General features: G+C 52.4%; 1 protein-coding gene across 2 annotated transcripts in view; it reads right to left on the bottom strand.

The window, feature by feature from the left end:
* Positions 1 to 13011, bottom strand: part of SIM2 (SIM bHLH transcription factor 2) — a 63601-nt gene extending 50590 nt beyond the window's left edge. For both annotated transcript variants that reach the window (XM_071430130.1, XM_071430128.1), the window contains exons 1-3: positions 12837 to 13011; positions 4526 to 4608; positions 675 to 764 (exon numbers count right to left, since the gene is read on the bottom strand). In XM_071430130.1, the coding sequence (XP_071286231.1) occupies positions 675 to 764; positions 4526 to 4608; positions 12837 to 13011 (348 nt within the window). The remainder of the gene's footprint in view (positions 1 to 674; positions 765 to 4525; positions 4609 to 12836) is intronic.
* Between the last annotated feature and the right edge of the window lie 309 nt (positions 13012 to 13320).

The following is a 13320-nucleotide window of genomic DNA, read 5'->3' as shown; positions in this document are numbered from 1 at the left end:
GTCAAATTCTGAGTTTTATTTCAGTTAATTTCAAATTATTTAATAAAAAGGCCTTTCTGTGCCCACTCTAAAGCATTTTTTCCTTTTGTTTTCATTTCTTCCTCCTCCTCCAGTGCATTTACCATTAAACCCCCTGTTCCACATCAGATTTCTCTGCCTTTCATGGGCAGCCTCGATATCTGACACAATCTTTTTTTAAATTTTTTATTTTTATTTTTATTTTTATTTTTTCCTCCTCCTCCAGCACATTTACCATAAACCCCCTGTTCCACACCAGATTTCTCTGCCTTTCACGGGCAGCCTCGATATCTGCCACAATCTGAGGCTCCCAGAGTCCAATTCTGAGTTTTATTTCAGCCCTATTGCCTGCCCACGCTGGGGTTTCAGGCCCTGCCTCCATCTGCAATTTGCAATATCATATTATTTATGGCCCCTCTGAAAGGTAATGAGGGGTAAAATACAATGAACAAGAACTGATATAAATTCAGGCTGATGTGGTGGCAAGGAAAGGAAATTTGAGTCTTTTACCAAAGCCCTTTGCAAGGAGAAAAAAGCTTCAAACAGCCCTGAAAAAAGAAAAATTACTTTATACAAAAGCAAGGCAGCAGTGTGAGAGTCCAAATTTGTGTTTAGCAGCTTTATTTTATTTAGATTTTAGGTGTCAGAGCACATACCTGGGACAGGCCAAGGTGCACAGAGGCTGTTTCAGAAATGTACATTATTTTGCCATCAGATGCCACGACGAAAACAAAACCATCCAGAGTCTGAAATGAAGAGAAATGCACAGGGTAAGAAGCAAGAAATTTGTTTAAAGCATTTACAGCGGGGAAAAAAGTGGATTTTGGAGGGTGATTTCCGACTTCAACAGCAACAAACAGCAAAATTTTGGGGAAATAATAAAATTAAAATAAAAATAAAAATTAAAATTTAAAAATAAAAATAAAAATAAAATAAGATTAAAAATAAAAATAAAAATAAAAAAAAAAAAAAAATAATAATAATAATAATAATAATAATAATGCCAAGACCTACAAGATCTGGTGGATGGATATTCCTCCAAAAGAACAATTTCTGGGCAAAAAATGGAAAATTTTGGGAGCAAAAAGTACAAGACAGGGAATTTCTGCTCCAGGATGGGTGGATGGGAATGCTCAGTGCTTTGGGATAATGGCACTGATGAAATGGATGGATTTGAGCAGGTAAAATCCTGAATCCTTCAGGATTAAAAATTCAGGGTGAGAGAAACCCAGGCTGAAAAAATGAGTGGCAAACAGGGCCCTTGTGGAGGGAAGTTGATTTACTATATTATTATTTATTATTATATATCAAGCAAAGCAAGATTGAAAGGAATTTGAACATGAATTAAATGGTTTGAAACAACTAAACCTGTACCAGAACAGAGTGAGCAAACAGCACTAAGAATGTTTCCTGCTCACATTTTTAAAAATTAACAGGTAAAAAAAAAAGTATTTATGGTGGCTGCTTATTCCCAAAATGGCTTTTTCTAAGAGGAGCAGGGGTTTGGAAGTGGTTTTTATGGGTTTTTATGGGTTTCTATCCTTTTATCTGATTTTGTTCCTTTAAACCCAGGGTCAGTGTGAAATGCACCTCGGCCCCTGCATCTGCAGCTTTGCTGCTGCTGCCATTTCAGGGAATGTTTTGCTGCTTTTCAGGGAATGTTTTGCTGCTTTTTTTTAGTGCTCAGCCCAAATCCTGGGCTCTGTGGTGCTCAGGGGAAGCCAGGCCCTGCCTGAGCCGTTTTTTATGGCACAATTGGCAGACCCAGCCATTTGCAATGCATTCCATGGCAGCACCAGCAATGCTGAGATTGGGCTGCGTTTTCGAGGATGCTTTCTGAGCAAAGAGCTCTCTGCTCTACCACAGCGTCAACTTCCAAAAGGAAAGCAGAAAAAGTCAAATTAATGAGCACAAATATCTCTCTTTCAACCTCAAAGGGAATTCACCTGCCAAAAAAAAAATTAAAGAATTCAAGGCTGGCTGTGTATAAATGATCTCTCCCTTCAATTTAGAGATTTTCTGACATAAAAAACCCCAATCAAGCTGAGCAGCCTCATCCCCTGCCAGCATCCAAAATTAATAAGCACAAATATCCTTCTTTGAGTGTGATGAAGTTTTATCCTTGCAGTCTGCAAACCTCAACCAGCTCAAACTTGAGGCCGAACCCTACAAATTCTCCTTGACAGAAAATTGGCTGGGAGGCAATTGAAAGTAAAAACTCAAGTTTGGTTTGGTCAGGTATTATTTATAAGAGAAAAAAAAAATAAATAATGTAGTAAAGCTCAGCCAGAACTGGCCATGATTTGGATACAAAACCCCTCAGTTTGGGGGGCCCTTGATTTCTCAGTGCCCAATTTCAGGCATTTTTTTCAAAAGTAACTGATGACAAAAAATCTGCATTATCTCTACCCAGCACAGAAAGCTTTGACCAACAGGTGACTGTCAGGGAATATTCCCACGTGTGAATATCACTGGAAAATGTATTTGGAAGAGAAAAATAATTTTTGCAGGACATAAGTAGAACAACCACCTGTTTTAATCCATTTAAAGGCACTGAACTGGAAGAGAAGCAATAAAATCCTGTCTACTTCATGCTCCTCTAGTGCCACCCCAATAAGAAAATATTCCAAATTATTCTCTGGCCTGCTAATGGCTCTACAGCATATAACTGGAACCAGATTACTCTTTGCCAATTTAAGCATAAATTAAATTTTGTGGCAATATTATAATGGGAAATAATTTATTGCAGTTTTAGACGCAATTTTGCTTTGAACACTGTTGTCTTGCAATTGCTTTACCCTTAATTAATAATTGTTTATTAATTTATCATTTATTAACTTGGCTCAATGCTGCTGTTACTGCAGCACACCCCAAAATTTCATGTACAGGGAAGCACACTGAAGCTGAAAATTCACATGGAAAATTTCAGTCTAAGAACCCTTAGAAAAAAAAAAAAGTTTGCAGTAAATGTGGGTTTATTAAAACCTTCAGCATTCGTCATTCAGAAATAACTGAACTGTAAAATGAGAGTTGCAGGTGGTCAGCATTTAATTTGTTATAAATTCAATTAATGCCAGACAAAACAGGGAACAGCCAGGAGGAGGAGCAACAGCAATGATTTATACAACTGGGTCTGCACTTTAATACCTCAATTAAATTATCAAGCAGGTTATTATACACAACTAGATCAGCATTTCCAGGTGGGCTCGTGACTGAAACAGCTGAGAGGGGGCAGCAGCTACATAAAATAAAATAAAATAAAATAAAATAAAATAAAATAAAATAAAATAAAATAAAATAAAATAAAATAAAATAAAATATTCCAAGGCTGGAAATGCCTCCCCAGGAGATCACTTTGAGCTCTGCCATCGCCTGGCTGTTGTCAGCACCTCCCAAAAATCTCGTTTTTCCCCGCAGGGGAGGTGAAGAACGGCGCTCGTCATTCCCAAGGTCGGAGCTGCGGCACCGCGGCCGGGACAGGGATTTTCTGCCGGGTTTTTATCCCCGGCCGAGCGAAAGAGTGAAAACAGCTCCGGCTCTGTGAGCAGGGATTCACCTCCCACAACAACCCGCCCAATAAACGATTCCGGTTTGGTGGCTCTTAAAAATCGGGGGGAGAAAACCTGTGTCGTATTTGGTTCACGTATAAATATATAAATAAATAAATAAATAAATAAATAAATAAATATTTTAAAATAGATACAAATAAAATATATAAAAATACAAATTTAGAAATAAAATTCAAATTCAAATTCAAATTCAAATTCAAATTAGAATAAATAAATGAATAAATAATATTATATACATTATATATTATATATATTATCATATATAATATATAAAAATTATATATATTATATATTATATATTATATATTATAATATTATATATATACAAATATACATAAATATATAAATAAAAGTAAAAAATTGGATTTAAAACTTAAAAATATAAATATAAATATATAAAATATAAATATATAAAATATAAATATAAAAATATATATATTTATATTTATAGTTAAAGTCAATTTTTAATTTTCTTTTTATCCCTCCTGCTGGCACCCCCGCCCCGGCTGCGACTTCCTAAATTCAGAACTCAGAGGAATTCCAGAGCAGATCACCGGGGCTGTGAACAGCGGGACGTTCAGGCGCTAAAGTCCCAGGAGATCCAATGCAGGTGTTGTCCCCTTCCCGGTGCCACCGCCGGGGAGCGCCTGTCCCCTCCCCCGGGGGCTCCCTGGGGACATCCCCGCCGCTTTTCGGGCTGGGCCTGCACAGAGAGGACAAGCGCCCCTTGCTTCGGCCGATACCAAAGGCGAAAAATCGTGAAATATTTGGAATTTAAGTGGTTGGTGCCTCTGGTTTTCTGCTCTCCCAGCCCGACGAGATGAAGGCTTCAGCCAGGCCGCTGTGGTGGTGCGAGAGGAGGAGGAGGAGGAGGAGGAGGAGGAGGAGGAGGAAAAGGAGAGGCAGCCGCTCACCCCCGGGGTGTCCATGTGCCCTACCTGAAGCAAGTGGGATCCGAGCTCCATGGCCACGTTATCCAAAGGGCCGATCCTGCTCGGCTGTCCCCAGGCGTCGCCCAGACCTACAAAAAACCCCAAGCATTTGGTCAGAGCCGGCAGCGGAGCCCGAGCTGTCCCCCCTGCCCTGCCCGTGCTCCCCCTCCTGCCGCGGTGGCAAAGGCCGAGTCCCTTCCCCGCGCAGTTTTTGGGCAGGAATTGTTCTTTTTCTGGAGCGGAGCATCCCCGTATCCCCGAATTCCCGGACGGAATTCCTGCAGGGACGCGGCCGCAGCCGCTCCCATCGCCCGCCGGGCCCGTCCTGTCCTTGCATCGTCCCTGTCCCTGTCCCTGTCCCTGCCCCTGTCCCTGTCCATGATCCTGTCCCTGTCCCTGTCCCTGTCCCTGACCCTGTCCCTGTCCCTGTCCCTGTCCCTTTCCCTGTCCCTGCCCCTGTCCCTGACCCTGTCCCTGTCCCTGTCCCTGTCCCTTTCCCTGTCCCTGCCCCTGTCCCTGACCCTGTCCCTGTCCCTGTCCCTGTCCCTGCCCCTGCCCCTGCCCCTGCCCCTGTCCCTGTCCCTGTCCCTGTGAGTGGCCACCCCCGAGGTGGACAAGGAAGAGGAAAAGAGGTTAAAGAGGAGCTCGATTGGAGATAAACCGCCCCGATTTCACCTGAGCACGGACGGGACCGACAGAGCTTCATCCCCTGGCCCCATCGGGCCCTGACCCCACAGCCTGAGCCTAAACCCAACCCTACAGCCCAAGCCTAAACCCAACCCCACAGCCCAAGCCTAAGCCTGAGCCCAAACCCGACCCCACAGCCTGAGCCTAAACCCAAGCCCACAGCCCGAGCCCAAACCCGACCCGAGCCCATAGCCCGAGCCTAAACCTGAGCCCACAGCCTGACCCCAAACTGAGCCCACAGCCCGAGCACAAACCCGAGCCCACAGCTTGGCCCCAAACCCGACCTGAGCCCAAAGCCCGAGCCCACAGCCTGACCCCAAACCCGAGCCCACAGCCTGACCCCAAACCCGAGCCCACAACCTGACCCCAAACCTGAGCCCACAGCCCGAGCCCAAACCCGAGCCAACAGCTCGTCCCCAAACCTGACCCAAGCCCATAGCCCAACCCCACAGTCCAAGCCCAAACCCGAGCCCACACCCAACCCCACAGCCTGACCCCAAACCCGAGCCCACAGCCGAGCCCGCCTCGGGGCAGGGGACGGTTCCTGACGGAGCTGCCTTGGGGCCAGGAGGGGCAGTGGGGCTGAGGTTGGTTGGTTGATTTTGGCTTCCAGGGTAAAAAGGAGCCTTTCAGAGCTCCCCAAGGAACCTTTCAGGAGCTCCCCGAGGAACCGAGGCCGCCACCCGGTGACAGAGGGGTCACTGTCCCCAAGGGATGGAGGGGAAGGGAAGGACGCGACCGCATCCGTTTGGTGCCTCGGTTTTGGAGCAAAACAACAACCCTGGGCTTCGGGGAGGCCTCAAAACCCAAAAAAGGTTTTTTTGGCCCCTAGCCCTGGATGATTCGGTGCTGCCAGCCTGGAATTCCGGCCCGTTTCGCGAATGCCCCGCTATGAAACCGAGCCCCGCGTCTTCCCCCGGTGCCCTCTGGCCGCCCAGAGGCTTTCCAAAGAAATCTCCTTTCTGCCGGCTGTGCCTCCGGAGCGGGAGGGAAAACTGGCAGAAATTCCTGCCCTGAGCTGCAGCCCCGTGATTCCGGATCCGTTCGTGCTCTGGGCACTTAAACCCGGCCTGGGAATGATGGGGGGATTTCTCTCCATTCTTGGGGCATCCCTTGGGGTGGGCAGGATCTACCTGGAGGAACGCGGTGCTTTCCCCGAGTTGTGATTCCTTTCCCGCCGGGAAAGCGCTGAGGATCTTCCCATGCCAGGCAGGGGACACCGGGCACCTGAGCCGGCCCTGACCCCTCCTTTTCGCCGTCCCGAGGCAGCAGCAGCAGCACCCAAAAAGAGGGGTCTGCATCTGCACCCCGTGTCCGTCTCCCCAAATCCCGGGAATTGCCCTCGTTTTCCCCTGGGGAAGGGAAGAACGCCTTCCCCGCTCTGAAAGAAGCGCTGGGAAAATTGTTCGGGAGAGCCAAACGAAAATTCGCGCTTTTCTCCGCCTTTCCCCAATTCTCCGTTTGGGAAAGCCTCCTAGATTTCCAGAGATACGGCAAAAATGTCCTTTCTGCTGAAAGGCTTTTTTGTTTCTCGGGAGAGAAAGTTTGGGAATGGCGGAGTTTTCCTGCAGCTTCTTTCCCGAGACGGCAACAAATGCGGGGTTTGCCCTTATTTCGATTTACTCATTACAAATTTCGAAATATGAGACTGCAAACCTACAAAGAGAGGTGTAAAAACTGCTCTGAGCAGTTCCGTTCCCAAAGACGGAGCAGATTTATTCCCTGAGCTCTCACGAAACCCTTCAAGAACGAGCGGCGTCTCTGCCCCACCCGTGCGAGACAATTCGCTCCGTCCTGTCCTTTCTCAGCATCCCAAAATCTGCACGGGTTTTGAGGTTCTTTCCTAGCCCGGAATAAAAAAATGTCACTTACTCAGATTCGCTCCCTCAGGAATTTTAAATTGGAGTCGGAATCGCGAACGCGCATCAAACGTAAACACGTTCGGTGGATCAGCCTGGCATTCGTCTGAGCTTATTTTAAAGCCGGCGATTTTATCATTTAATCCGCCAGCAGATCGCTTTAAAGGTGAAAACGAAACGAATAAAACCTTACATTCGAATAAGGGGCTAACGCCCATTAACTTCTCTTCCGAGCCATTTGCGAACGCGCGTTCCTGTAAATGTATGGATGCCATAGGCTGGGCCTGGCTGCTCCTGCCCGGCCGGGAAATAACTCCCAAATTCACTCCCTGGCCTGGAGCGAGGCCAAAATCCCTGCGGATCCACAGCGAGCCTTTCTGCACCGCTCCTTGGCGGGGATGGGAGGCGATCCCTGCCTGGGGACGCTGCCGGGTGTCCCGCACGGGGCGCTTTGGAAGGGGACATTTCCATATGTCCCCTCGCAGCAGGAATTACCCGGCCCGAGAGAGAATTCCCAGCCAGCGGGCGGCTGGAGCATCCTCCCCGCAAACGCTGGGAACACCCAGGGGGATGGCCCAGCCCCAGCGCGGCTCCTTTGCCCTGCCAGAGGCTCGGGGATCACCCGGATCCAGCGATCCGAGGGAGTTCCGGCAGCGGGGAACCGGGAGAGCCGGGTCTGGGCTCAGCGGCAGAGCCCAGAGCCCCTGCGGGACGGTGTCTGGCCAGTCCCAGGCTCAGCCTCCGCTTTTCTGGCACTCTGCCGCAGCAGACACGGGCGGGATGAGCCTCTCTCCTGCTTTTCCCGGTGTTCGGACCGGTGTCTGTCCCCCCGGGCCCGGCAGGAGGAGCGGGATCCCGGGCAGGGCGAGGCTGTGCCCGCCGGACCCCTCCGGGCACCGGGAGGCGGCTCCGGCTCCGGCAGCTCCGGCTCGGAATCAGAGGGGGTTTTAAACAAACACCCCAAAATTCCTGCTGCTTTTGCCGTTGAAAAATTGGGGGATTTTCGTACAAACGCGCCCTGTGGCAAACACGGACAAAATCCCTCTCTGTCCCTTTTGACACCTCTGGCTGTTTTTCAAAGTACCTCAGCACTCGCTTTGTGCCGTTTGTACATTTCCCGGTTTCCAGGGAGCCAGCGGGGTGAGTGGAACTGTAATAAGATCTAGAAATATTTGGGAACAACTCCCACCTTTGCTCTCGGCATACAGAAGTCCGTCCGCACACACATTTGAAAGCCCGGTAGCTTTTCAGCTCGGGATTCTGCTAAAAGAATTACTCAGCCATGTATTACGTTCAGTATCGGGTTGCCCTGTAACTTGGACTATTTCCTTTGTGTCTGCTGGGCTGTTCCGCGGAGCGCAAGGTCCCGCAGCCTTCACAAGGAACAAGGGCAAACCCTGGGGTCTCGCAGCCAACTCTGCTTTTTGGGGTTTCCCCAGCGCCGTTGTGCCTCCCTCGGCCGGAGAGCCTCGGGGACATTCCCGTGGGGCAGCCCCGGAGCTCCACCGAGCTTTGTGCCCCTGGTTGAGCTCCACCGAGCTCTGTGCCCCTGGTTGAGCTCCACCGAGCTTTGTGTCCCTGGTTGAGCTCCACCGAGCTCTGTGTCCCTGGCGGAGCTCCACCGAGCTCTGTGTCCCTGGTTGAGCTCCACCGAGCTCTGTGTCCCTGCCTGAGCTCCACCGAGCTCTGTGTCCCTGGTTGAGCTCCACCGAGCTCTGTGTCCCTGCCTGAGCTCCACCGAGCTCTGTGCCCCTGGCTGAGCTCCACCGAGCTCTGTGCCCCTGGTTGAGCTCCACCGAGCTCTGTGTCCCTGCCTGAGCTCCACCGAGCTCTGTGTCCCTGGCGGAGCTCCACCGAGCTCTGTGTCCCTGGTTGAGCTCCGCCGAGCTCTGTGTCCCTGGTTGAGCTCCACCGAGCTCTGTGCCCCTGGTTGAGCTCCACCGAGGCTCCGCTGTCGCCCCGTGGGGAGGATGCGAGGGCAGCGCTGACACCAAGCCCCGTCTGCAGCGGGGGCCGGGGGAATCTCAGCCCCGACGGCACCGCTGGGTGCGGAGCCATCGGGGAACACCCGGACCCGGCCAGGGGAACCCCTGAGAGAGGGGAAACCCCCAGGTCAGGGCGGGTCTGGGAAGGAGCAAGTCCGGGCAGGGACGTGCGGGGCCGGCCGCTCCTCTCTGCGGGCTCAGAGCCGGGAAGGTGGCCGAGGGTTGGGCGGTGGGAAGGACGGGCGGAAAGATCAAGACTTTTATTTATAAAAATTAAATAAAATAATTTTTTTAAGGGGTGAACTCCCAGAAAAAAAAAAAAAAATTGAAAAGAAAAAAAAAGTGAGGAAAAAACCTTCTAACAAATCTGCCCCGAGGACACCCGCACAAACTCGGCTCTCCCCGCCGAGCCCAACCCACCAGGTCGTGTTAAGAGGCCCCAAAGCGGCCGTCCTACAGACGGGGAGGTCACGGGCAGACCCACGGCGGTGACCCCCGCCCTTCTTCTCCCTCCCTCCCTCCCCTCCGGCCGGGAGAGACCGGAGCGACCCCGCCGCCCGTCCCCGCCCCGACCCCGCCGCCCGTCCCCGCACCGCGGGGCCGCGGCTCCCGCCGCCTGGGAACGGCCCCGGGAAAAGCCTAAAAAAAGCACTTTTGTTTTAGTGAGACCTTTAATGTCACTGTTAGTGGTTAGTACAATAGGGGCTGGCTTTCCAAGAAGGGATTACCCACGCCTCGCTCTTTATTTATTTGTTTAATTCATTAACGAACCTTTTCCGAGCGCGTGTGACCATCAGATGAAATGGCTGCGATTCGCCTTGATTTTCTTAAAATTTACATTCGTGGCCAGGTTTAAATGGGGACCGAGGGCTGTGAATATTCCTAGTAATTTCTATTGTCTGCCACTCGGAATAAGGAAGGTCTGAAATCTACCGCTCCGTCACTTTATTCAGATTATTTTCTATTGCGCACATTGTATTTTGGGTCACATATTAATTAGCTGGCTCCCATCCGGTTGAAACAACCATAAATGTCCAATTTCATAATCGGTTTTGGACACTGCGCCGGGGATGGGGGAGGGAGAGGGTGACGATTTCACCAGTCTGTCATAACCGGGGGGCAGAGAATCGCAGTTTTTAAACGCGGTTCATTCTCGCCTCTCTTTCCTTCATTAACTCATTTTCAAAATAAAAATAAAAAAAATAAAATAAAAAAAAAATACTGACAGCGGAGGCAGAAGACGACTCGTGGTGTGTTTTTGTTCTACAGCAACAAAGCCGTGGCAATAACAACAACCAAAAAAAACCCAACCGAAAACACGAGAGAAGACGGTGTTAGAGAACGGGACGCTGGAGGCTGCTGTGTCCTGACTTTAACTCCTGAATCTCAAGGTCGCAGCGGTACCGCAGGGCACAATCTGGGATTTCGCAGCCCGAACTTGTCCCTTGCAGTGTTTGGGGTAAAGGAGCCGGGGTACAAATCCCCTTTGGCTCTCTGGAGCCTGAGCGGGTTCGGTCCATCTTCGGGAAAAGCAGGAAACCTGTCCCAAGCCCTGTCGGGATCAGTCACCTTCGCTGAGGGGCTCAAACTTTTCCTAAACTACGTCTGGAAACCGGGGGGTGAGCCCTCCACCGAGGGGTTTAAAACCACAACTCTCTCTCTCTTTCTTTCTCTCTCTTTCCCTCCAGCCCAGACGGAGCTGGCAGCCGGGTCCGCAGCCGAGCAGCGCTCCTGCCCGGGCTGGCCGCAGTTAGTCCGGGCCTAGCACGCGTCTGGTTGTGTCTCAGACCTGTCCCCCCGACCCTGGCACCCCTTTGAGCCCCAGAGGGTGACGGCTGGGGCAGCCCGGGGTGCTGCGGTGTGCCCGCCTTCATTCCACCGCCCGGGACCCACCGGCTCCGGCCCTGGCCATGGGGCTCATCCCCCGGCTCTGGCTGGCCCGGGGGTGAAGACGGGACGCCTCTCTGGGCTGTTTCCCCTCCCAGTAAAGCCAACTGGAAACCAGTTGTGAGGAGGGGGGGGGAGGACGGACAGAAGGACGGACGGATGGGGACCCCCCTTCCTCTCTTTCCACAGGCAAATCCCGAGGGAGAGGGAAGCTCGGGTGATGCGGGACTGTGTGGAAGAAACCCCCCCTAAAAAAATCCTTCGGCAGCCGCCTCTGCCCGGCTCCCCCCTTTCCCCTGCACCCTCCCAGGCACTAAACGCAGGGCTCGGGGACCGGAGGAGGCAATTCCCCCCGGCCTGTCATCCCTGGATGCAAAGCTTTGGTTTTAAATGTATTTCCAGCCGTCCTTAAAACGATGAAAGATCAGGAATTCGCTGTATGCATTTAAACGTTGCCCTTAATAAGCAGAGTGTGCGGAAGCGCACGCCCGGCCTGTTTAGGGAAGACAGACACATAAAGCACACCCGAGCTGTGGGTATAAACCTGCTCTCGGGGTCGGCTCGCTGCTCTTGAGGATCAGCAGGGCTGGAAAAGCCCGGGACGCATCCAGCAGCATCTCGAAACGTGCCGCTCTCCCTCCCTCCTAAATCAAAGGCGTTCGGGGGCACGTTCGCCAGGCACGGCCGGCCAGTGACCCCCCCACCACCACCACCACCGCCCCCCTCGAAATTACGGCGCTCTATTTCTCACGGGGAAATTTCCCGGTGGGGGATAATGGCTGGGAAATGCGGCGGAGCAGCGCCGCGCTCCCCTCGCTCCGCTGGCTCGGGAGCCCTGGCTTCCCAAATTAGCACGGCTGCTCCGTGCCCCCGAAATTTCTGAGTTAAATGGCCACGACGGTAAGCTTTTACTCGGGTTGGGAGGAGGGGGGGGGTTTCTCCCCTCCCTCCCCCCATTTTATTTTTTGCTCGTGTTTTTCTTTTTAGCCTTTTAATAAAGCTCCTTAGAAACCGCGCTAAGGAGGAGAGCAGACCTTCTCCTGCGGAATTCGCTAATTCCTTCGCCCAGCTCCCGGTGCGGAGAGGAGGCACAAACAAATGACAAAGCGGGGCTGCTGGGCTTTCTTCAGCCGCCCGCCCGCACTGCCCAGCGCATCAGCTCCGCGGCCGCACCGCCAGCCCCGGCCCGCAGCCTCCCCTCGCCCCGGCGGCCCCAGGGGCGCTCGGGGGAAGGCAGAGCCTCCCGAGGGGATGATTTCCCCCAAATCCAGCGGGGTCGGTGCCGGGCCTGGCTGCTGGGTGGCCCCGAGAAGAGCCACGGGAGCCACAGCCCCGGGCCGGGCCGGGCCGGGCTGGGCTCGGATTCTCCTTCCCCTCTCTCCGTCCCCGGGAGAAGCCGCAGGGCCTCGCTGCGGAGCGGCCGCGCCTTCATTCCCAGCCTGCTTCCCTGGCTCCAGAGAACTCCAACCAAAACAAAATAATAATAACAACCACACGGGTTTGGGGTTTTTTTTCCCCTCCGAGGCCGTGCCCGGACGGGAAGCGCCGTGCCCAGGGGCCACCCCCTCCTCCGGGGCTGAACGCACGAACCGAGCCCGCTCTCATCTGGACGGGACCCCCGAGCCACCGGAGCTGAAGCGGCAGCCGAGGAGGAGGAGGAGGGGGAGGAAGGGGGGATGAAGCGGCCGGCTCTGCCTCCCCCCGCCGCCGGGCTTGGGGCAGACGGGCTCATTCCCAGCCCGCTTTTCCCTCAATCCCCCCTGGCTCGCTCTGAGACCCCTGCGGGCATCCCCTCCCTCCTGCCAGGGCGCCGATGGGGCCGTGCCCACCCCAGCACCCCCTGCCCCTCTGTCCCCGTCCCTTCCGTGCGGGCTCCCGGAGCCCCGGCGCTGTTTTTACCTTCGGGGAAGACGGCTCGCATTTTCAGGTAGCTGGTGGTGAGGCGGATGATGGACGCCTTGTCCAGCTGCGAGGTGATGGCCGAGGGCAGGGGCAGGAGTTTGGCCAGTTCGTAGAATTCTCCATTTTCTTTTTCCCGTCTAGTCTTTGCCGCGTTCTTGGATTTTTCCTTCATCGCGACTGCTGCAAGGCGGAGATGTCACTGGCATATTAGACCCGGTTCTTCCGAATGGCAGGGGGCATGGATTTCGTCGGCAGAGTTAGTATTTTCGTTTTAGGAAGGCAATTTACCCGAATCAAATAATTAATAATAATAATAATAATAAACAACGAAAGGGGGAAAAAATAGACCAAAAAGGGGTGGGAAAAATAAAGCTAAACCGACCAAACAAAACCAACAAGAACAGAAATGGTGCGAGGAGGGGGGAGGCGATCTCGGAGCTGCAAGCAGGACAGGAAAGCCGCTCGGAGAAGGCAGTTCTGC

Source organism: Agelaius tricolor, unplaced genomic scaffold (genome assembly GCF_023055355.1).
Source record: "Agelaius tricolor isolate 1412-34295 unplaced genomic scaffold, bAgeTri1.0.p SCAF_7, whole genome shotgun sequence".
NCBI lineage: Eukaryota > Metazoa > Chordata > Aves > Passeriformes > Icteridae > Agelaius > Agelaius tricolor.
This window is presented reverse-complemented; position numbering and strand designations above follow the sequence as displayed.